General features: G+C 43.0%; 2 protein-coding genes across 2 annotated transcripts in view; both read right to left on the reverse strand.

Annotated features, from left to right (window-relative positions):
• Positions 1-19,898, reverse strand: part of LOC128698695 (uncharacterized) — a 28,478-nt gene extending 8,580 nt beyond the window's left edge. The window contains exons 1-3 of the mRNA XM_053791015.2: positions 19,640-19,898; positions 17,230-17,369; positions 3,386-3,693 (exon numbers count right to left, since the gene is read on the reverse strand). Of these exons, the coding sequence (XP_053646990.1) occupies positions 3,386-3,693; positions 17,230-17,369; positions 19,640-19,860 (669 nt within the window). The 5' untranslated portion in view covers positions 19,861-19,898. The remainder of the gene's footprint in view (positions 1-3,385; positions 3,694-17,229; positions 17,370-19,639) is intronic.
• Positions 19,899-20,793: 895 nt separating this feature from the next.
• The window catches only part of LOC128698846 (nephrin-like), an 80,748-nt gene continuing 75,918 nt past the window's right edge, over positions 20,794-25,623 (reverse strand). The window contains exon 5 of the mRNA XM_070097826.1: positions 20,794-21,547. Within this exon, the coding sequence (XP_069953927.1) occupies positions 21,395-21,547 (153 nt within the window). The 3' untranslated portion in view covers positions 20,794-21,394. The remainder of the gene's footprint in view (positions 21,548-25,623) is intronic.

Consider the following 25,623-nt stretch of genomic DNA (forward strand, 5'->3'; position numbering starts at 1 on the left):
ATACTAAGTGTTATAGTGACGACACAGTACTGAGTGTTACAGTGACGACACAATACTAAGTGTTATAGTGACGACACAGTACTGAGTGTTATAGTGACGACACAATACTAAGTGTTATAGTGACGACACAGTACTGAGTGTTACAGTGACGACACAATACTAAGTGTTATAGTGACGACACAGTACTGAGTGTTATAGTGACGACACAATACTAAGTGTTATAGTGACGACACAGTACTGAGTGTTACAGTGACGACACAATACTAAGTGTTATAGTGACGACACAGTACTGAGTGTTATAGTGATGACACAATACTAAGTGTTATAGTGACGACACAATACTAAGTGTTATAGTGATGACACAGTACTAAGTGTTATAGTGATGACACAGTACTAAGTGTTATAGTGACGACAGTACTGTTATAGTGACGACACAATACTAAGTGTTATAGTGATGACACAGTACTAAGTGTTATAGTGACGACAGTACTGTTATAATGACGACACAATACTAAGTGTTATAGTGATGACACAGTACTAAGTGTTATAGTGACGACAGTACTGTTATAGTGACGACACAATACTAAGTGTTATAGTGATGACACAGTACTAAGTGTTATAGTGACGACAGTACTGTTATAGTGACGACACAATACTAAGTGTTATAGTGATGAGACAGTACTGAGTGTTATAGTGACGACACAGTACTGAGTGTTATAGTGACGACACAGTACTGAGTGTAATAAAGTTGGTAGAATTACCGACAATATGTAAAGTAAAAGGACACAAGTGCAACTAATGTGACATTTATTGTGGCAACGTTTCGCTCTCCAGGCTTGATAAAGCTCCTGGAGAGCGAAACGTTGCCACAATAAATGTCACATTAGTTGCACTTGTGTCCTTTTACTTTACAGTACTGAGTGTTATAGTGATGACAGTACTGAGTGTTATAGTGATGACAGTACTGAGTGTTATAGTGACGACATAATACTGTTATAGTGACGACACAGTACTGTTATAGTGATGACAGTACTGAGTGTTATAGTGACGACATAATACTGTTATAGTGACGACACAGTACTGTTATAGTGATGACAGTACTGAGTGTTATAGTGACGACATAATACTGTTATAGTGACGACACAGTACTGTTATAGGCTGGAAAATAAGTGAATATCAGCAGACATCTTAATTAAGCTGAAGAAGTAAATATTGTTGAGTGGGGTTGCAGGGGCGGTGACCCCTGGAATAGTCTTCAGGTAACCTTCTCCCTTACTTCTCGCAGCTTCCTCTCTCTCTCTCTTTCTCCTCTCTCTCTCTCTTTCTCCTCTCTCCCTCTCTTTCTCCCTCTTTCTCTTTGTGTTTCCCTCTCTCAAGTTTTGTTTATTCACTTAAGGGTTTTACAGGGTAATTTTAAGAATTCCTACCTTTATTTGCAAGCTAAAAGCTATTACCAACATCATCTCATTTGAAAGTCATTTTATTGTAATGAGGTATATAAACAGGGAACAGCATGAAGTTTAAGTCATCTGTTGGCCAGGACTTTCATTTGATCAACTGACTTTTCGTTGGTGTCGTTATGCTGTACGAACATGTTCCAAACTGAAGTCTTTCTAGCAATAAAAGACCTCAAACGAAGTGATGTTCTGGAGAAGTGTACAGTCAGGGTCAAGTTGCAATTTGCTGCCCGTCTTCTTGTATAGAAGCATTCTTTTCGCTGTCCTTGGAGTGGAGGTAAGTGTAGTACTTTAACGACTTTGCCCTTGTACATAACAGTATGGCCACCCACATCCTTCCGGTGTTAAAAGCTCTCCTGAAATGACAAATCTGTCCAGGCTGGGTCCATACGAGAGAAGAGTCGTCTAGCTCTGTTCTCTTTTCTGTCAAGAAGTCGCAGATGAGACGGGGAACAGGCGATCCAAGAAAGTGGAGTATACTCATGGTGTGAGCGTACTTTTGCCTCGTACAGAATCTTACAATTTCTAGTGTCGACCAGAAGAAAGATTTACAACGTGGTTCTTCATAATCAGTTTGGAGGCAAATTTCACCCAATGTTATCTACTTTGTCCCCAGGTACCAACACTCCCATTTATTGTCACCACTGTTCCAGCTTTACCATCATGGTGCCTAGAAACCATCATCATTTGTGCTTTCTCAGGAGAGAATGTGACCTGCCGTTATTTTCCCCAGTTTGATATAGCTGTAAGCTGGAGATCGATGTATCTTAGAGCAGCTGGCATTACCTCTCTGGAATAAGTAAATGTCAGAGTACAGTCGTCTGCACATGCAAGGGATTCTGGAATGAGTTGGAAAAGGTTATAGAAGTAGACATTCCATACAATGCCCCAAGCACTCTTTCCTGTGGAACAGTTCCTTCAAAGACGTGTCTTGTTGACTCTGTCCGCTTTGAGAACTTTTCTTAGAGATCTACCTTGAAGGTAATCGCTGAGGATGCATAGTGCACAGCCGGCGAATCCTACTGCTTGCAGTTTCGCCAAGAGTCCCTGGTGCCATACTCGGTGGAAATCACTTGCAATGTCCTGTGCTGCTACACAAATGACCTTGGATTCATCCCGTGACTGTTGCCACATAAGGGAGAGGTTTAACAGCAGATTAGCAGGAGAGTGACCTTTTCTACACCCATATTGATTGTCAGAAAGAAGCTAGTGGTAGTCGAGAAATGCCGTCATCTGCCGTGAGATTATCATCTCAAGAATCTTGCCAGTGATTGACAGGAGTGACACTGGTAAGTAGCTGCTCTTCTCTTCTTTTCGTGAACAGGGAATATATTTGTCTCTTTCCACAGGAAGGCCATTTACACTGTGCTACGCAGTGCTGATAGATACAAGTTAGAGGTGACGCTAGCTCGTCTGCACACTTGTACTCAGCAGCCTTGGGCTCACTTTATCTGGACCCACAGCCTTTTTTTGAAGAGATTTAAGGAAAAAATTGACTGCATCCTTTGACACAGTCCTTGCAGGATCAGGAACTTGCAAAGTGTTCAGCAAAGAGGTCACCTTTCTCCTGACTACTTGCATAGACGGTCCCATCTCTCTCTGTCCCCTCATCTCTCTCTCTCTCTCTCTCTCTGTCAATCATTCTACCACAGAAGAGTAGACATAAACTTCAAGAGTTATTTAGTGGAAGCAATTTCCTCATAATTACTGATGGCATGAATTTTTCCCGACATACCAATAGCAATATGTATTGGCACTCGATACGAAGAAATGAACCAAATATATGTGAGAGAATAAGGCAAACAGGAGGAACTTAAGGGTGGGCTGGTGCATAGATTAAGGCAAATAGAAAGGAGGTTAAGGATGGAACGGTGCATAGAACAAGGCAAGTAGGAGGAGGTTAAGATGCAGTAACTCTCTACACCCACCTTGTGATGGGGGTGAAGCTTGTAGTTATAAAGGTAGACCAACTGTGTATGGGATGGCAGGGAGCCGCCCCCCATAAGGACATCATGGTAGTAGTCAGCTTCTCCACTAACACCGCCTCCTTCTGAGGGCTCCACCATCAGGAGGTGTTGAGGAGTCTGTTGGGGGTGACCGGAGCAGAGGTTCTGCTGAGCGTAATGCTGATTCTGTAACTGATACATTTGCTCGTGCTGTTCGTGGCTCTGTATTATTCGTTCATTACTTACAAGGGGCGTGCTGGAGTCAGGCGAGTGGGTCATCCCTGCCGATTCTGCGGAAACCAGACATTGTATTAAAATGCTTTATTCATAACAGATAATCTGGTAGTTCTACAAACATGCTCTTAAGCAGCATTTCCTCTGCACGTTACCTAAACACGTATGTTTGGCTATAACAAAATATTTAAATGAGTCATTATTAACTGTAATTATAATTAGCTCCCATACAGGAAATTACATAATCAATTTATATACTTTATCTGGTAAAATATTATTGTTTAATAGTAGAGGGAACGAAGTTGAACAACAGACTGAATGATGATAGTGGCGAGAACACTATAACCTCTGCAAGATGACTATGTGATATGCCTATTATTTTCTATTTTAAGCATGACTATGGTGACCATTTTGATGTGTACAAATAAAAAAAAGCTGTCTTGTAAAATGTGTGCAGATATTTCAAATGACTTTTCAAACTGCAATATCCTCACCCTTGCTTTAACATGTTTGCTTTATAATTCACTCCTCCAGGTCAGGATGACCAGTTTAATTAACTAATCCCCATCAGAAATGTTACTTTACTCGCCATTTAGAGATGAGGGATACTTCAGGCCTTATCACTCAAAACCTCTTTACACCTCCCTCCCTCCAAGACTTCCTGGTACAACCCTTACTCCTCATCCCTTGTATCCTAGCTTTATAAACCCTCATGGTCGTCCTTAACTGCTCCATTCTTTATAAATGTCAGAATTTCAACAGCTCTGAATCATATCATTGGTAATACCATACCATATATCTATGTGGTCAATCCTATGCATAACATACACATAACACAGTGCTCTCAGACTTGGCATCTTCACTGCCTCCAGTCTCAATGTGCTATTGTATTCTTGAAGATGAAAATTAAGACACATGTGCAACATTTGAGTATCTTTATTGCAGACGTTTCACTATCCAGTGGCTTTATCAATGCAAATTCAAGGTCATGAGTGGAAGACAGTATAACTATATATAAAATATGAGGTAATCAATCTGTCTGATTACCTCATCTTGCTCTCTTCTGTAATTACTTTTAATTTCTTTTTGCTTACCATGCCTCCCAATTTCTTACTTTAATCTTTGCAACTTCTCTTCACAATTTCCCACAAGAAATTTCACATTGTATAAGATTCGAGATATTTAAACCTTACACCTATCGTGAAGACCACAGTATTCACTTCTTTCGCAACCCCTTTTATAAATATATTATACAACTATGGTGACATCATCCATGTCCAATGAACTTTTTTCATTCCCTAATCTAAGATTTATTATCCACAAAAATAAATTATTTACTGCTTTTAATTACCACCCTTAAATTTCATATACTTTCAATATCTGCCAAACTGCGCTCTTGTCCACCCTATAATATGTGACAAAGAGTTCCTTACATTTCTCTAAGTGTTGTTTAATTAATACTTCAATATTCTCTAACCTTCGTAAAGCCTTCTTGTTCTTCAGCAATTCTTCTTCCTGTCTTACCCGTTAGCCATTCAGTAATGATTCTACCATACACATTACCCGGTACACTCAAGATGCTTATTCTCCTATAATTCTTATTCTCACTCTCTTGTTAAGTTTCTCTCCTAATACAAAAGAGCTATGATTATTCTCAGTAAGCCATGAGGTTCCTTTCATTCTTCCATGCATTTACCGGCTATACAATTCGCTCCATTGTTAAATCCCCAGTAGTTTTGAAAATTACTGTCCCGGCTTCTTTACTCCCTTTCATTCTATTCACTTCCACGTATATGTTTTTACTGCACTGACATCTGGCTCTTTCTTAATCTTACAAGATTTTGTTCCTCCTTAACATGTAATCACTGCTTCCCTTCATGAAGATCTGACAACGCTTAAAAATAATCCCCTCCATCCTTCCAGTATTTTTACCTCCACATCTAATATCTCCCCTCTCATGTTCTCTACTACACAGCTTCTCAGGCTTCCCGAGCATATTACCTTCCCTCATAAAATTTTGATATTCTCTGTAAAATTAGCTAATAGACCTAATCCCATTTCCTTGTTGGCTCTCCTCTGGCGCTCCCTTAAAATATTTTGAGCATTTTTTTCTGTTCATGTGCAATGCCTTTCATATATATTTTCATCATTCAAAAAACTCTCATATGTTAACGTTTCTCCCCTACTATCCTCTTTACTTTATCAGTCTGTTATTTATCTTCCCACTCATTCCCATCCTTCTCTACTGTGATGCTACAATCTTAAATCTACACCATACCTTTGCACTTTCCTCAATATCTGTGTTAAACTCAAGGTAATCTTTCTCCAAGTAGTTTCCTAAATCTTCCATATCTTTAGTTCATTTATCTTTACTATTCTCTTACCTATTGATAATATTTTCCCTATAGTCTGTCTACCTCTTATTCTCATTGTAGTTACCACTGCCATCTAGAAGTCAATTTTTCACAATTTAAGCATTATCTCATGCCAAACCCGTTTCGATACAAAATTCGTTTACATGCTTTTACATCACATTAAACGCCCAGCATTCAAGCTTATCAACTATGTCATTTACAGTAGTCTTACCAACTTTAACATTTAGGTCTCTGTGAAGGTTTACTCAGCCCTGTAACAACTTCAGACAGTATTACCAAGGTTGGCTCCTCCTCAGGAAAATTAATGAATAGAAAAAGAAATAATTCACAAAGATAAACACTTTATTATTTAGGAATGCAAAGATAAAACATTGAAACATGAAATGTGTATCCTACTTTAAAGAAAAATGAAAAATGAAATGGAAAAATGACATTTGAATTCAACGCTAATATATACAGTTATACTGGGGTGTCTGGTTGAGGTTGACACCGTCTTGTAGAAATTGTAGCCGTTGCTGATGATGTGGGGGAGGGGGGAGGTCACAGGTGTTTAGTGACAACCCAACGACTAGTTCTTCACAGAGTCTATAGCCTTGAATAGTCAGTCCAGATGACAGGAACCACTGCAAAGATGAGTAGTAGTTGCCTGCGGGTGGGCTACAATGAATCAAGTAGGTAGATCAAAAAGTGACGTCTCCGGACTTCAGTCCGTCTCCTTCACGTTTCTTTGGTTGGCACATGACCCGAGCTGTCATTCCAAGAGTTGTGCTGGGAGCTGTGAGTCAAGTGATTACTGTTTGGTCCGAGCCCCACACATCACCTTTCAGGGTGGAGAAAAGGGAGGGGGGGGAAGGGGATAGCGGGAGCTAGACTGACCCTACCTTAACAAGCAGCCAGCAAACAAAGTATCATCACAATATACTCGCTTGCTACTCCTATCTGTTGAAATTTTCCCTCACAGTCTCCCACAATACTCATTCTCCTACTTAATTGAAAGCTTCCTAAATATTCCCTTAACATCTTCCAAACTCTCTCTCTCGTCCACAATTTCCTTGCGTCCAGGTGCTCAAACACTTAATAAACCTGTTTCTTACTTCTCACCATTATTCTGATGCACCTAATTCTTCAATTTTAAACACTTATCACTTCGTTTCTTTCCATAATATTATTATCATAATAAAAAGAAGCGCTAAACCACAAGGGCTATACAGCGCTGCAGGGCAGGAAGGAAGCGAGGGTATCAGGTGGCAAAAGAGAGATGGGCGAGTAATAGGTTATGGAGAACAGCGGGGCAGTGGATGGTGAAAGGGTAGAAGGTAGCAAGAGATTGAAGTAGAAAGGGCTGAGGGGAGTGCAAACGGTATCATCATCAGAGTTTGTGGAGTAAAGCAGTCGTTGTCAAGAAGTCAATGAGAGAGTCAGGATTAAAGGTGGGTCCATCAGCGAGAAGGGAAGGTAAAGAGAGAGCAGTGGAGCGACGACGTTGGAGGTAAATTCTGCGTGCTCGTTGATAAAGTGGGCAGTCTAACAGAATGTGGCTGACCGATACTGCAACCTGAAAATTCTCACAGAGAGGAGCAGGGCGCCTCTCCATGAGATATCCATGAGTAAGACGAGTATGGCCAATGCGAAGGCGGGAGAGAGTCGTCTCCCAACCGGTTTAATAGAACAAAGTTTGTTATTGAGCAGAGCAGACCAACATTGTTGCCAACGAGTGTGAAGGTGGGTAGCTATTACAGCAAAATACTCCAGAAATGGAACACCCCTATTTGAAATTGGTAGGTCATGTACTGCTGACTGCGCAGCAGTGTCTGCCTGTTCATTGCCCTGTACGTCAACATGACCAGGGATCCAACAAAAAACAATATCTTTATGCTTGGTAGAGATACGGCATAACCAAAGTTGGATACGGAGAACTAGGGGTGAGGTGTATCAAATTTCTGTATAGCCTGTAGAGCACTAGGGGAGTCAGAGACAACAACAAATGATGACACATGCATAGATGCGATACGAATAAGTGCTGCAAGAATGGCATACAATTCAGCAGTAAAAATGCTAGCCGAAGATAGTACATGCCATCGCAAGATGCTGTATGGAAACACTGCTGCGAATCTGATGCCGTCAGAAGATTTAGAGCCATCTGTGTACACGGTGATGGCATGAGAATGAGAGTGGAAGTGGTCAAGAAAAAGAGAGCGGGAAGCCACCATAGGCAGTTGGGCTTTCGAGCAAGGGAGTGAGAAAGAACAGTCCCGAACAGCTGGAACTTTCCAGGGGGGTAGGGAAAAGTGAGATGCTAAATGAACATATGAAAGCGGTAACTGAAGGGAAGACAAGAGCGAATGTAGGCGAAGAGAGAAGGGACGGAGCAAACAGGGGCAGCGAACAAATAAAGAATGTCTACTAATATCAGTGATCATTCTATAAATGGAAGGATTGCAAAGATCGTGAGAGCACACATAGTAGCGAAGGCAATGGGCATCACGGCGATCAGACAAGGATGGAACATTCGCTTCTGCATAGAGGCTCTCAACAGGGGAAGAGCAAAAATCACCAAGGCATAAACGTAATCCTTGGTAATGGATGGGGTTAAGGCAAGAGAGAGTAGCAGGAGAGGCCGCCGAATAGATCTGGTCACCATAATCGAGTTTTGATGAAATTAGGGCTGAATGTAGGCGAAGGAGAGTTCGACGATCAGCTCCGCATGAAAGATGAGCAAGGGTTTTAAGAAGATTCATCCGGCTGTGACAAGTTGCCTTTAGAGAGGTAATGTGGGGTTTCCAGGATAACCTACGGTCAAAGAGAAGGCCTAGAAACCCGACTGTATCACGTTCAGGGATACGGGAGCCATAGAGGTACAAAGGATGATTGGTGTGAGGGAAAAGTTCAATAGATAGGAGTAGCAATATAGTAACAATAGTTTCATTACCGGCTACTAGTTAAGGTAGGGTAAGTCACGCTGCCGCCTTTCTTCCCCCTCCCCGAGAGTGATAGTTTCATTGCCGGCTACTAGTTAAGGTAGGGTAAGTCACGCTCCCGTTTTTCCCGCCTTTTCTCCCCCACCCCTAAAGTGACAGTTTGATTGCCGGCTGCTTGTTAACGTAGGGTCAGTCTAGCTCCCGCTATCCCTTCCTCTCCCTCTTCCACCCCCCCCCCTCGACAGGTGACGTATGGGGCTCTGGTCAAACAGTAAATCACTCGACACGCAGCTCCCAACACTACTGTGAGTACATGCCTGCCTTGTATTCTAGTGGATTTATTGGTTAAAAGCTTCACTTTTGACCAATAAACTTAGTCCTTTCAGTCTTGCTCTAGGTTGACTGTTGTAATAATCACCACGTCTTTTGAGTAATGTACACTGCCATGGAGAGTGATTATTTAAGCAGTGGGTAACCTGTCTATCTTTTCAGCTTGGATGACAGTGAGGGTCACCTGTCAATCAACGAGCAGAACAGAAGGACTAACGTCCAGAGACTTCTCCATTTTGGATCTCATTACCTGTGCACCTGTATGAAATTGCAGGACGTAACCCCACATCATTGCAGCGGTAAAGAACCTGCTTTCCTGTCATCGGGATAATAATCACGGCGATTCTCTGTGAAGAACTAGCCAGTGGTGGTCACCAACACCTGCGACCCCCCCCCCCACATCAGCAACGGCTACGATTTCAACAAGCAGTGTCACCAACACCAGACACCCAAGTGTTAAATTAGCGTTGAATTCAGTTATCATTTATATTTTTCCTTTTTCATTTTCTTTAATGTAGGATTAATATTTCATATTTAAGTGTTTTATATTTCATATTTTATATTTTCTATATAATAAAGTGTTTATGTTTGTTATTATTTCTTTTTCTATTCACTAATTTTCCTGAGGAGGAGCCAGCCTGGGTAATACTGTCTGAAGTTGTTACAGGGCTGAGTAAGCCTTCACAATCGGAGATGAGAAGAACATCTAGTAAAAGTAATTTCGTGAGTTTTGGTACTGGAAAATTTAAACCCATGTGTGGTGGCCCAATTGGAAACACGGTCGACCGCATGCTGGAGAGAAACTGTAATGAGGTGAAAGTCAGCGCCTGCACAAGCAATAGCGAAGTCATCTACATAGAGTGATGACCAAATATTGGTTGGAAGAACAGAGGCCAAATCATTTATAGCAAGGAGAAAAAGTGTTGTGCTCAGAACACATCCCTGAGGGAGACCTTCAGCTTGGACAAAGTCCGGGGAGAGCACATTATTGACTCGAACACGGAAATGTCTGTCAGTTAAAAAGTTCTTAAGGAAAGATGGTAGACTGTCTCGGAGGCCTAAGGAGTGGGCTTGGGCCAAAATATTATACCTCCAAGTTGTGTCACATGCCTTCTCAAGGTCAAAAAATATGGCAATGACTGAGTGGTTATTCGCAAAGGCATTATGAACATACGCATCCAAACGTAGTAAGGTGTCTATGGTAGAACGGCCCTTACGAAAGCCATATTGACGAGGGGAGAGACTGTTGTGTCTCTAAATACCACATTATATGTCTATTTACCAGACGTTCCATCACTTTGCAAACTTCATTGGTATGAGTGATGGGACAAAAGTGGAAGGCTTCATGTCCTGTAGTACCCGGTTTGCGGAAAGGGAGAACAATGGCATATTTCCACAGCTTTGGAAGAACTCCTTGTGACCAAATAAGATTGTAAAGGCATAAGAGGACTGATGTAAATGTTGTAACATACGAATATGAATGTCGTTGGGCCCAGCTGTCGATGATCGGCAAGCTGAGAGTGTTGCTTCTAGTTCCTGAAGTGTAAAAGGCACATTATACTGTTCTTCTCTGAGAGAAGAAAAGTCCAAGGGTGCTAACTCTCTGGCAGACTTTGAGGAAAGAAACGAGGGGCAGAGATGGAGCCCCAGAGAAATACGGACCAGATGATTGCCAATTTCAATGGGAACATCCAGATGGTTTGCTATATCAACACTGGCAACCCGCAGAACAGGAGCCGGGTCAGGAGAATATTTACCATTCAGTTTCCGTACTTTTTTCCAGACTGCACTCATAGACGAAGCAGAGGTGATGGAGACATCAAATTGCCAGCGTGGGTTACGAAGAGGTGGTGGATATGAAGGGGAAGTAAGAATGATTGAGAAATGATCGTGGCCATGTAAATCCTGGAGAACAGTCCAGGTGAAGTCTAGTGCGGCGGAGGAAGAGCAGACTGAGAGATCGATGCAAGAGAGAGTATGAGTACGAGGATCAAAACGGGTGTGAGTACCTGTATTTAAAACATGGAGGAGGTGGGAAGCAAGAAAAGCCTCTAGCTGAATGCCACGGGAATCACAGTGAGACCCCCCCAGAGGAAATGATGGGCATTAAAATGGCCAATTAACAGAAGTGATGGTGGTAATGACGAAACAAGAAAGGCAATATCCAGAATAGACAATGCTTGAGAAGGAGAGAGATACAAAGGAGTGTATACCACCTATGCAGGTGGATATGGGCTGCTGTTTAATGCAGTGAAGTACAAACAAATAGCTGATGGTACGGAAATATCAGTGTGTAGAAGAAGGGCACTTTCGTTAAATGTCCCATCAGGAAAAGGATCCGAAGAATACAATAAATTATAGCCTGAGATGGGATAGATAACAGCAATGTGTAACTTTGGTTCTTGTAAGCAAATACCAACAGGGGAAAATTGGGAGAGCAATGTCTGAAGCTCACCCTGATTACCCCTGAGGCCGCGTATATTCCACTGTAAATTGGCCATGATTGGCAACGATAAAGATACTAGAAATCCACAGGTAAGGGTACTTACGGACTAGAGGGGTTAGAAAAGTCCATATGCAGTGGCAGCGGAAAACCTTCAAGCAGCGAAGGAATGGTGCACTGTGAAGAAAGGAGTTATGCAGATGGAGAAGAAGAAAGAGAAGGAACAGAGGTGGATCATTGTCCATTGATGGTTTGGTCTCTGCAGTATATTCAGAGATTGCTTCAAGTGTTTCAGAGTTCAGGGACGTCGTATGGAAGACAATATTGGAGATGGAAGGAAGAGGAGTTTGAGTAAAGATCAGAACTGTAATAGACTGTACCAAGGTAGGGGGGGGGCGAAAGGTTGGAGGGAACTGGAGAAGGGTAGGAGGGGACAGAAGAGGCAGAAACCTGGGAGGTGGCAGAAGAGGAAGAAACTTGGGAGAGGACAGGGGAGGAAGGCACAGTACGAGGAGGAGGATGAACCTCCACACTTGTAACAGAGCCAGTGAAAGGGGAAGACCCAGGTACAGAGACTGGGAAGGTAAAATGTGGAGGTGAATGAAGGAAAGGAGGGGTTAAAGGAGATTTTTTGGACTTCTGAGAAGTAGAGGGACGATTGGGAGGTGGTGTCGTACGAGGTCTTGTCGATACTGGGGCTTGTGAATGAGAACACGAAGAGGTGAGAACAGACTGGGGTGTTGAAGTAGGGACGTCTGAGCCCAGAACAGCAAAAGAATTAGATACAGGAGTGACTATGGGACTGGCTGCAGAAGATGGGACCCCAGAAGAGGGGGGACGTTTTGAAACACGAGAATAAGAAACACAGTGTAGTCTCCCTTGGAGGCAGAGATGAGACACTGCCATAGCATAAGGGAGACCTTCTGCCTCTTTGAGGCAACGAATTTCCCGCTCATTTAAGTAGACCTGGCAACGGCGAGAGTATGAAGGGTGAGCCTCATGACAATTAAGGCAAGAGGGAGGTCGACTGCAAGATGTATTAGAATGGTCATCGGCACCACAGACTGGGCATTCGGCTATAGATCTGCAATATTTCGCTGGGTGGCCAAATCGCCAGCAATTTCTACACTGTTGCGGTGTAGGGGTCTCCTTTCGAACATGTAACCGATGTCCTGCTACATAAACAGAGGATGGGAGTTCACGGCTGTCAAAAGTTAAACGAGCCACATTGCAAGGGTATCGTCTCCGCCCGCGGGCAGGAAGAACTTAAGTGTGTACCTTGAGAACTGGGAGATCTTGGAGTTCCAGCTGTTCGAGAATGTCATTGCCACATTTCTGGAAATTCTGCTGGACTATGGTATGGGGCAGAATGACAGTATCACTACAAGAATTGAGCGAATGATGTTTTTCGATAGTGATAGGAATAGTATCGATATGTGAAAGAAGAGAAAGATCAAGAGCTTGGGTAGCATTCTGGACTGTGATGATGCATGTACCACTCTTAAGAGCATGAAAGGAAATATCTCTACCAACATGGTGTATGAGCGCTTTGCCAATACTATGGTCGGAAAGTTAGGGAGTAGAAGAAGCCAGTCTTCAAGTAAACAATTTATTCCATTGTGTGGTCCGAAACTGAGTGTGGAGAGGGAGTGCATGACGTGTCGGTCTTTTCCGAGTAGAATGGGAAGGTAACGAAGTAACATCATCAGCAGATTGTCATTGGCGTTTAGAAGTGGGACCAGAGTTGGTCCGACGTGGGACAGCCTGGCGATTCGAAAATTGCCCCATAGAAGGAGAGGCCGGAAGAATAATCAAAGGAGAGCGTAGGTCAGACAAATCGAAGGAGTCATTCGAAACCCCAGCACTTTAAGCGGGTGATGAAACAGCACCAGCAAGACGTACAGGGGCCTTAGGAGTGTCAGAAGAGTGGTCAAAAGATGAGGCGAGGTCAAAACGGGGTACAGTAACAAGAAGGGGCCCGGGGGTAGCTGGGTCATGGATTGCGAACTCCATGGTTAGGTTACTTCTTTCTTTTTGTTTTAAAAAAAATAAAGAAAAGAAAATTAAAAATAAAAAAAAGAATAAAAAAAGGGGGGGGGGACCGGGGAGGGATAGTTCCTAGGAGGAATGAAAGGGCCAGAAATCTCCCTCCGCGCCCAAGAGAACCTCAGCACCGCAAGTAGCGCAGGTACAGCATGGAACCCGTGCCATACCCTACTCTTCATGCCAGTAAACCAGCAATCCGGGATAGCAACCTCACATCTGCCGAGCTACCTCGGTGGACAAGAGAGAGGGCAGCCGGATATCCGCCACAAGGCACACCTCCTTCGGCCACCACCCCCGGAATCCGAAAGGTGGCTTCCAGAGATGCACCTGTCGGAAGACACCTAAAGCCACCCTCCGGGATACAGGAGAGGGATCGGGACATCCCCAGGCGATCCAGATTCCACGGCAAACTACGCCACTGCCAAGAACCTCAACGGAATGGGTTGGACCCCGGTACCCTTTCCCCTACCTAGGAACTAGCGCGCCTGTGGGAAAAGTCCTAAAGGTCAAAAAGAGGAAGGGCAAAAGGGAGGGGTGGGGAGGAGGAGGAGGAAAGGAAAAGGGGAGGATGGGATAGGGAAGGGGGGATTGGGGGGTAATTAGGTTCGGTCTGAGGAAGGAGACTAACAGGTCTAATTCCTCAGACCAAGAGCCTCTTCACCACAACAAGGAGCCGCCCTTGAAGAGGGAAGCATTCATAAAACAGCAAAAACTATTAAGAAGTCAGATGAAATTTCAAATGAGTATTTATACACATTCTTCATCATGCACAAAGGCATGTGTAGTGTATTATGAGAAGCAGAAGCAAAGATTTACGTTTCAACTTGCATATTTACGAGACAGAACGAAAAAGAGACCATCTGCTAGAGTGTAAAGCAATGGCCAGGTTTCTGTTTCGCACTCATGCGTCAGAAGGGAAGTACCTAAGAGGACAGTTGCTGCCTACCAGCCTACGACCTAGGTACTAGTGATTTCACTGACATTTTGAACTATTGCGTTGCATGTGCTATTTACACTCCTATCACTGTAAATGCTTTAAACCCCATATAACATCATAGAAGGATATTTTAAGCTATAAAAGTCTACCACCTTAAAAGGCCCAGGAGCTACAGAAAAATACGTTCAAGTTGCTCAGGGTCAACATTCTCATGAGGCCAAAGAGCTGGAAGTCGTTTCTAGTCTGGACGATGTCGAGGCAGAGGAAAAAAATACTAAACAGGGAATTATTCTTGCTGATATACCAGGGACATGTGAAAGCTGCTGGTATACCAGGGACATGAGAAAGCTGCTGGTATACCAGGGACATGAGAAAGCTGCTGGTATATCAGGGACATGAGAAACATGCTGTTACACCAGGGACATGAGAAAGCTGCTGGTATACCAGGGACATGAGAAAGCTGCTGGTATACCAGGGACATGAGAAAGCTGCTGGTATACCAGGGACATGAGAAAGCTGCTGGTATACCAGGGACATGAGAAAGCTGCTGGTATATCAGGGACATGAGAAAGCTGCTGGTATACCAGGGACATGAGAAAGCTGCTGGTATACAATGGACATGAGAAAGCTGCTGGTATACCAGGGACATGAGAAAGCTGCTGGTATACCAGGGATATGAGAAAACTGCTGGTATACCAGGGACATGAGAAAACTGCTGGTATACCAGGGACATGAGAAAACTGCTCTTTGTAAAAACCAGTGCAGTGATTATCCTCTGCCCTGGATTATGACTGAGTAGAAATATAATTAAGTTCATGAATTAAGCCTAAATATCATAAATTTGATGAACGTAAGACAAGTAAAATCTACTAAACGAGTAAAACAATTGCAAATAAATATGTCGTAAATTAGGAGATGGTTTGATCTTAGTTTATAATTAACACATTGCCAGCAACGTAACGCAATAGTTATTTTAATTTATCTTTAAGAAAAACGCACTAAGCTGAAATACTTCCCGATCTGTTAGATAAAAGAAAAAAATGGCCCTTATTTGGTGTAAAATCAATACTGTCTCTCCAGAAACTATGGTACACAATAGTTAGAGATGGAAGTCGATCAGAATAGTCATTCTAAAGGTACCTCATGGAAGGTAATATAAAGGTACCTCATGGAAGGTAATATAAAGGTACCTCATGGAAGGTAATATAAAGGTACCTCATGGAAGGTAATATAAAGGTACCTCATGGAAGGTAATATAAAGGTACCTCATGGAAGGTAATATAAAGGTACCTCATGGAAGGTAATATAAAGGTACCTCATGGAAGGTAATATAAAGGTACCTCATGGAAGGTAATATAAAGGTACCTCATGGAAGGTAATATAAAGGTACCTCATGGAAGGTAATATAAAGGTACCTCATGGGAAGTATTATTAAGGTTTTTGTAAAAGCTGCTAATTCCCTTTAATACTCCCCAAGAAGACATGATCATTCATATGAACAAAAAAATCAAACGGGGAGTAGAATGAAAATAGCTGCGAGGGACCCACACCGTATGTCCTCGGATCAAGGTAACACACCTAGCTCTGCTGTGTGCTTCGTTCTTGCAAGATTGCTTGGTTCCGTGGGTTAGAGCATCATGTGTGATTCTTGCTCACCATGAGGTTGGCCAAAACGACATGGGTTCGAATCCTCGGCTAGTCGCAGTGTTGTTATTGATTAATATCACTTGTCATTTATATATATATATATATATATATATATATATATATATATATATATATATATATATATATATATATATATATATATATATATATATATGCAAAACAACCACTCAAAGAATAGAGAAATTCGAAGCGCTCTCGTGACTACTCACATTATCAAGGAACTATAGTTCCTTGATAATGTGAGTAGTTACGAAAGCGCTTGGAATTTCTCTATTCTTTCAGAGTGGTTGTTTTGCATATTCTGAAATCACCTGTTTACCTTGATCTTATTGCATATATATATATATATATATATATATATATATATATATATATATATATATATATATATATATATATATAAATTGATAGAACTGCGGCTTGGCCAGGAGTCGACCCTGCGCTCCCATGCCCAACCCTGTGCGAAATGAACAAAGTACGCATCACTCTCTCCATTGGACCACCATCCTTAAACACCGGGCGCTCGTTCCATATGACTGTTTATGCCAGGTACAGGAGACGGATGTCATTTATAGTATAATTATAAGGTATTAAAAGGACCCTAATCTAAATAAGTCATTTTGACTTTTTTGGGTTATCCTGGGTTCTCTGTGCATATACTGCTATGTATGATAATCTATGTAACCGTATTTGTGTATACCTGAAAAAACTTACTAACACCTGGAAAAAGATCTGGAGGTATTGCTTAACACTCTGAAGAACACAATATAACCACTAAGTAAGCAAGCTTCACTACATAGGTAGCATTTATTCCATTGTAACTACCATTTAGAACAGTTGTAGCTGTATACTGCGGGTTTATATACTGGACTGACCGTGGGAGGTGGAGACGAGGTCGGGGCCGACCTGAGCCTGGCTCTCTGTAGTGTCGGTGAAGCTGCAGTCGGGAAGTAAGTCGGCCTTTCCACACGACTTGTAGCCTGGGTGTCCACAACTGCTGGTGGTTTCTCGCAAGCTGCAGGGGAACACACATCTGTCCTTACTGCTCTCTCCACACCCGTATTCCTTATCTGTCTTCCATTTACTACTTTTGTCCACACCTGGATCGTCGCCAAACCTGTTATTACTTCCCGTCACCCTTCTCCTCCACACCTGTTCTTCTTTCCTCTACACCTAACCTCCTTTATGCCTGTCCTCCATATGTGTCATCTGCACCTATCCTTTGTCATTCTTTCACACCTGTCAGTCACAGATGTTCCACCCAAACATGCATAGACATGTTTGTATTGTTCCTTCCAAACCTGCCCTCGCCAGGCCAGCCATTCATGCCATTGCTTACTCCCTCCTTTCACATCTGTCATTTCTATTTACACATACAAGTATATCCTCTCCACCTGTCCTTAGTGCTCCCTCAAAACCCATTCTATACACCTGTTCTTAATGTTCCCTCTACACTTATCCTAATTATCTGTGATCCAAGCCTGCCCTTATTCTATACACCTGTCATTGCTGCTCCCTCCACACTTGTCCTCAACACCTGTCCTCAATGCATACTCTACATCTGTCTTTTCTTCTCTATCCACACCTGTCCTTTACACACGTTTCCAAAACTTGTTATCTAAGCCTGTGCTCCACACCTCTAATATACACCTGTAATTCACATCTGCCCTCTACACCTGCATTACACACCTGTCATCCACATCTGACCTAACTCAAGCATCCACATTTCCTAATTATTTTAATTACGAAACCTGTTGCTAACCTCCAGTGTTTACGTCACCGTCTACGTCATCTACGTCACCGTCTACGTCATCTACGTCACCGTCTACGTCATCTACGTCACCGTCTACGTCATCATCATCATCTGTGGTAACATTTTCACAATTATCTTCACTCACCAGGAAAATATGTTCACATAAATACGTTCACTTTCACTCCTTTCGTTACATTTTCATTCCTACATCTTCATATTCACTAATTTACCTTCCCTACTATATCGTCATATTCATTGTTTACACCTTCTCATCTTCACTACTGCAACTTCCCTTCTTCATTATCACTCCTTCACCTTACCTTCAACATCTTCACCTTCACTACTTCACCTTCAGCTTTAATTTATGTTCATCTTCACCATTGCTACAACATCCATTTTCAGTACGTCATTTTCACCTTCAAACTATGTTTCCTTTCACAACAACACCTTCTTCACTGCCACGTGTTCACCTTCATTACTACATGCTCACCTTCACTACTACATGTTCAACTACATCGCCAGAATCTTCACTTTCACTACAACTTCATTTCTGGTACAAATTCATCCTCGCTACAATAGTTTCATTTTCACTATCACATCTTTGCCGTCACTAAACATTTTCACCATTACAACACTAATTTCATCTTCACTATTGCTTTTTCACCTTCACTTCGATATTCACCTTCTCTACTACACCTTCACCTTCTCTACTACACCTTCACCTTCTCTACTACACCTTCACCTTCACTACTACATCCTCTCCTTCTCTACTACACCTTCACTACTACATCATCACCTTCACAACTACATCACCTTCACTGCTACACCTTCACCTTTACTATATCTTCACCGTCACTACATGTCTTTACTGCAACATCTTCACTTTCACAATAACATCTTCACCTTCACTAGAAAACGCATATTTTTGCTGCTGTAGCTTCACCTTCACTTCAACTTCTCATTCACTACAATATCTTCACTTTCATTACAACGTGTACTGGTACCTTTAGGATACCAGTACAAGCTTGTGAAGTATCAGTAATTATCTGTGGGGGGCTAGCACACACGTATAGGTAACTGCTACTTACCTGTCAGTACCAGTACAGGGGAACCAATACACGCATGTGGTGAGCTGGTACTCTCCTGTCAGTACCAGTATAGGAAGTCGAGTACATGCCCTCATTGAACCAGTACTCACCTGTTGGGTACTAGCACACACATGTCTTGAACCAGTATTCACCCGAGTGGGACCAGAACTGGCCACTGGGGGACCAATATCCACACATTGCTCACCTCCTGTTGGGGACCAGTACTTACCTATGGAAGACCAGTGCTGATCTGTAGAGGTCTAATACTCACTTTCGAGCTACCAGTACTTTCCTGTTGGGGACCCGTACTCACCTACGCGGACCAATACTCATCTATGGGTAACAGTGGGAACTAGTAATCACTTGGGGGGCCATTGCAAACCTCTGAATCATCAATAATTACCTGTGTGGTACCAGTACTAACCTTTTGGGATCGGTAGTTACCTTTGGGCTTGGCGGGAGGAACGTGGTTTGCATTTAAGCACTAGAAGGGAGCTGATGATGAGGAGAATCACAGCTAAGACGCCTCCGATCACAGCGCCCACAACAGGGCTGAGAGGTTCGCCTGACGTCGTAGCTCCCAGTGCTACGCCAGCAGCAGCAGCAGCCGTTGCAGCAGAAGCAGCAGCATTGATGGAAGAAGGTCGCAGCGCAGGGGAAAGCATCAGCCGTGTTAAATGTAGTCGTGACAGAACCAGCAGCATCAGTGGAAGCACGTACAGTAGCAGCAGCAGTAACACCAGTAACCGCACCAATAATATCAGCAGTAACACCAGCAGTAGCGCCAATAACAGCACCAATAATATCAGCAGTAACACCAGCAGTAGCGCCAGGTATAAATGGAACAGTAACACCAGCACTAGCGCCAGCAGTAGCTCCAGCAGGAACATCCGCAGTATCCCATCCAGAAACACCAGCAGTTACACCAGTAGGAACAATAGTATGAGGTCGTCAACATATCATTACCATCGTGGATGGACACATCAATATTATTACCAACAACACCACCACACTCATCACCACCAACAATACCACCAGCAACATAGCCTCAGTTATAAACAACAGCAACACCACAATCACCAACACCAGCAATAGCACCACCAGATATGTTTCCACAATCATTATCAGGAAAACATCAATAGCAACACCACCACAATCACCACCAGCAGCATTACCAGGAATACCACCACAATCGCGACCATCAAAAATACCACAACAGGTAGAACCACCAGTACACCACCAGCAACAGCATCACAATCATCACCACCAACAATACCATAAGCAAAGGGAGAAAGAGAGAAAATGCAGTAGTTAGTGTTTAGTCAAGAATTATTAAGTGACATTATTCGATTTCAGTGATAAGAGAACATGACAGTTTAACAGAACATGGCAGTGTTAGAGAATATGACAGTGTTAGAAGATGAGACAATATTAGAGGAAATGACAATAGAATATATGACAGGTTAGAGTACATGACACAACGTTAGAACATGGCACAATGTAAGAGTACATATCTAAGCATTAAAGTACACGAGGTAATGATAGAGCACATAACATTAGAGTAACAGACACTATATTAGTAATATAAAGATCGTGAATAAAGCAAGGACATTCTCTACTAAGTTTGCAAATGTTCATCACAAGTTGTGGAGCTTTGACAATATAAGCAAGTGAAATAAATCATGGAACAATCAGCTATGCCTTTTCCAGTTCTCTGGAACCGCAGAAAGCATGTCTCATAAATATGATTTAGATGACAGAGGTGCTTCCTGCAGTAATGTAACATTTTGCAAGAGGTTTCGTGTGGATAGGAATGGTGTTACATGTTCATCTGATCGATCCTTCGACAAGCATCATGATTCAAGGCGAGATCCATAGGCGTGTCTTAACGTATGCTAACGTGTACTTGTATCACTGGAGATAGTACTACTGATAACGGTGTTACTGGGTACTTAATACTGTAGTTACTTAGAGTAGTATCAGTGGTAGTAGGCGTGATAGTGGTAATAATAGAAAAAATGTAAGGAAAAGTTAGAGTATATGTAACTACAATACAAGTATTCTGAGGATTTGAACAAGAAAATAGAAACATCAACACGATTTCTTTTTTTTTCTTACACATCACTGCATGAAATATTAAGCTCAGCAAGCCTCACAAACTACTTTCAGAAGCTCTTTAAACTTTGGTCATGTACTTGCTCATACAGTCTTCTTGAAGTTCAACTCACCTGTACGTCGTTCGGCTACGTCTGTAAGGGTGTAAGCGGGGAAGACCAAGGGTTGAGATCGTCCCATAGCATTGACAGCGAACACCTTCAGTGTATACCTGGTTCCTGGACGTAAACCTCCGATCTGCAGGTGCAGAGACACAGAGTGATATTTAATATTTTGGTCCAATTTGGTATCCCCAAACGGGGTTCTTAAAGTGGTTGCCTGATTTTTTCTTTTTCTCTTTTATTCCTCCAACTTTTCTTTTATATTTCGTTCATAACTCAAGAACGCTTCATACAATCAATCGGCTTCATATTTTCAGAGTTTCTGTACTGGGAAAAGGACCAAATTCCTGAAACAAATGGCATGCCAATGTGTCCGCTGAGATGCTGGAAATGTGTCCTTTGAACACATTTCCAACATCGAGGAGTGTCTCGGATTGGTTTCAAATCCTGAATGGCAAATCTTTTAATTTTCCAAATTATTATTATAATCAAAAAGAAGCGCTAAGCCACAAGGGCTATACAGCGCTGCAGGGTAGGGAAGGAAGCGAGGGTATTGGATGGCAGAAGGGAGGAGGGATGATCAGCAGGTTACAGAAAACAGCGGGGCAGGGGATAATACGGGGGTAGATAGTAGCAAGAGATTGAAGTAGAAAGGGCTGAAGGTATCAGAATTTGTGAAGTCAGTTGTTGTCAAAAAGTCAATGAGAGAGTCCGGATGAAAGGTGGGTCCATCAGCGAGAAGGGAAGGTAAAGAGAGAGCAGCGGAGTGAAGACGACGACAGAGGTAAATTCTGCGTGCTCGTTGATAAAGTGGGCAGTCCAACAGAATGTGGCTGACTGATTATGGAGCTTGGCAATTCTCACAGAGAGGAGCAAGACGCCTCTCCATGAGATATCCATGAGTAAGACGAGTATGGCCAATGCAAAGACAGGAGAGAGTAGTCTCCCAACCTCGACACTGGTGATAAGAAGACGGCCAGTAACCTATACTCGGTTTAATAGATTGAAGTTTGTTGCCGAGCATAGTAGACCAACGTTGTTGCCAACGGGTATGAAGGTGGGAAGATATTGCAGCAAAATAGTCCGTAAATGGAATACCTCTATAAGAAACTGGTAGGTCATGTACTGCTGACCGCGCAGCAGTGTCTGCCTGTTCATTGCCCTGTACGTCAACATGACCAGGGACCCAACAAAAAACAATATCTTTATGCTTGGTAAAGATGCGGCGTAGCCAAAGTTGGATACGGAGGACTAAGGGGTGAGGTGTATCAAATTTTTGTATAGCCTGTAAAGCACTAAGGGAGTCTGAGACAACCACAAATGATGACACAGGCATAGATGCAATACGGATAAGTGCTGTAAGGATGGCATATAATTCAGCAGTAAAAATACTAGCCGAAGATAGTAAATGCCCTTGTACGACGCTGTCCGGAAACACTGCTGCGAATCCTACGCCGTCAGAAGACTTAGAGCCATCTGTGTACACAGCAATGGCATGAGAATGAGAGTGAAAGTGGTCAAGAAAAAAAGAGCGGGAAGCGACCGTAGACAGTTGGGCTTTCGAGCAAGGGAGGGAGAAAGAACAGACTCGAAAGCTGGAACTTCCCAGGGGGGTAGGGAAAAGTGAGATGCTACATGTACATAGAAAGGTGGTAGTTGAAGAGAAGACAAGAGCGAATGAAGGCGAAGAGAGAAGGGACGGAGTAAACAGGGGCGGCGAACAAATAAAGAATGTCTACTAATATCAGTGACCATTCTATAAATCCTCCTTTCTTATGGTCTTATAAGTGGATGACGGGCATAAACAAGGGAGACATTAATAAAGTACTGAGGGTGTCGAACCAGGTAAGAACCAGGAATAATGGATTTAAGTTGGATAAATTTAGATTTAGAAAGGACATAGGTAAGTACTGGTTTTCTAACAGAGTTGTAGATGCGTGGAACAGACTTCCCAGTGATAGAGGCTAGGACCTTGGGTAGCTTTAAGAAGAGACTGGACAAATATATGAGTGGGAGGGGCTGGGTTTGATTGGTGTCAAGGGGTACGGGAGTTATTTCTTGAGTAGTTTTAGGTAGATGTCGTTTTGATAAGGACCTGCCTCGTATGGGCCAGTAGGCCTTCTGCAGTGTTCCTACATTCTTATGTTCTTAAATGGAAGGATTGCTGAGATCATGACAGCGTACATAGTAGCGCAGGCAATGGGCATCACGGCGATCGGATAAGGATGGAACGTTCGCTTCTGCATAGAGGCTCTCGACAGGGGAAGAGCGAAAAGCACCAAGGCATAAACGTAATCCTTGGTGATGAATGGGGTTAAGGCTAGAGAGAGTAGCAGGAGATGCCGCTGAATAGATCTGGTCACCATAATCAAGTTTCGATAAAATAAGGGTGGAATGTAGGCGAAGGAGGGTTCGACAATCAGCTCCCCATGAAAGATGAGCAAGGGTTTTAAGAAGGTTCAGCCGGCTGTGACAAGTTGCCTTCAGAGAGGTAATGTGAGGTTTCCAGGATAACCTACGATCAAAGAGGAGGCCCAGAAACTTGACTGTATCACGTTCAGGGATACGGGAGCCATAGAGGTACGAAGGATGATCGGAGATGACAGAGCGTCTAGTGAAAGTAATTTGGTGGGTTTTAGTGCTGGAAAATTTAAACCCACGTGTGGCTGCCTAATTGGAAACACGGTCGACTGCATGTTGAAGAGAAACTGTAATGAGGTGACAGTCAGCGCCTGCACAGGCAATAGCGAAGTCATCAACATAGAGTGATGACCAAATATTTGATGGAAGACTAGAGGCCAAATCATTAATAGCAAGGAGAAAAAGTGTTGTGCTCAGAACACATCCCTGGGGGACACCTTCAGCTTGGATAAAGTCCGGGGAGAGCACATTATTAACCCGAACACGGAAATGCCTGTCAGTTAAAAAGTTCTTAAGGAAGGATGGTAGATTGCCTCGAAGGCCTAAGGAGTGGGCTTGGGCTAAAATATTATACCTCCAAGTTGTGTCATATGCCTTCTCAAGGTCAAAAAAATATGGCAATAACTGAGTGGTTATTCGCAAAGGCATTACGAACATACGTATCCAAGCGTAGTAAGGGGTCTATGGTAGAACGTCCCTTACGAAAGCCATATTGACGAGTGGAGAGACTGTTGTGTGTCTCTAAATACCACACTAAACGTCTATTTACTAGGCGTTCCATTACTTTGCCAACTGCTCTGATAAGAGCAGTGGGACGATAGTGGGAGGTTTCATGTCCCGTAGTGCCTGGTTTGCGGAAAGGGAGAACAATGGCGGATTTCCACAGCTGTGGAAGAACTCCTTGTGACCAAATAAGATTGTAAAGGCGTAATAGGACTGCAAGGGCTGACTGATGTAAATGTTGTAGCATACGAATATGAATGTCGTCGGGCCCAGCTGCCGATGATCGACAAGCTGAGAGTGTTGCCTCCAGTTCTTGAAGTGTAAAAGGCACATTATACTGTTCTTCTCTGAGAGAAGAAAAGTCCAAGGGTGCTAACTCTCTGGCAGACTTTGAGGAAAGAAATGAGGGGCATAGATGGAGTCCCTGAGAAATACGGACCAGATGATTGCCAATTTCATTGGCAACATCCAGTGGGTTTGCTATATCAACACCGGCAACCCGCAGAACAGGAGCCGGTTCAGGAGAATATTTACCACTCAGTTTTCGTACTTTTTTCCAGACTGCACTCATAGAGGAAGCAGAGGTGATGGTGGAGACATAATCTCGCCAGCAAGTGCGTTTAGCGTCACGGATGACACGGCGAGCGATCGCACGCTTCTGTTTAAAATCAAGGAGTCTCTCTGTGGTTCTATTGTACCGGTACCTGCACCATGCAGCGCGTTTCAAACGTACTGCACGAGCACAAGCAGGAGACCACCAAGGCACGCATTTCTGAGAATGCCTGCCCGAAGTTTGGGGTATAGAATGAGAAGCTGCGGTGAAAATGGAGGACGAGAAGAGGTGTAAAAGCTCATCGATGGAGGACGAAGAAGGAACCTCTTTAAAAACAGTTAGGTGTGAGTAAAGGTTCCAATTTGCCCGATTAAATTGCCAGCGTGGGGTGCGAAGAGGTGGCGAATATGAAGGGGAAGTAAGAATGATTGGTAAATGATCACTGTCATGTAAGTCCGGGAGAACAGACCAAGTGAAGTCTAATACGGCGGAGGAAGAGCGGACTGAGAGATCGA

This window comes from Cherax quadricarinatus, chromosome 59 (genome assembly GCF_038502225.1).
Source record: "Cherax quadricarinatus isolate ZL_2023a chromosome 59, ASM3850222v1, whole genome shotgun sequence".
Classification (NCBI taxonomy): Eukaryota; Metazoa; Arthropoda; class Malacostraca; order Decapoda; family Parastacidae; genus Cherax; species Cherax quadricarinatus.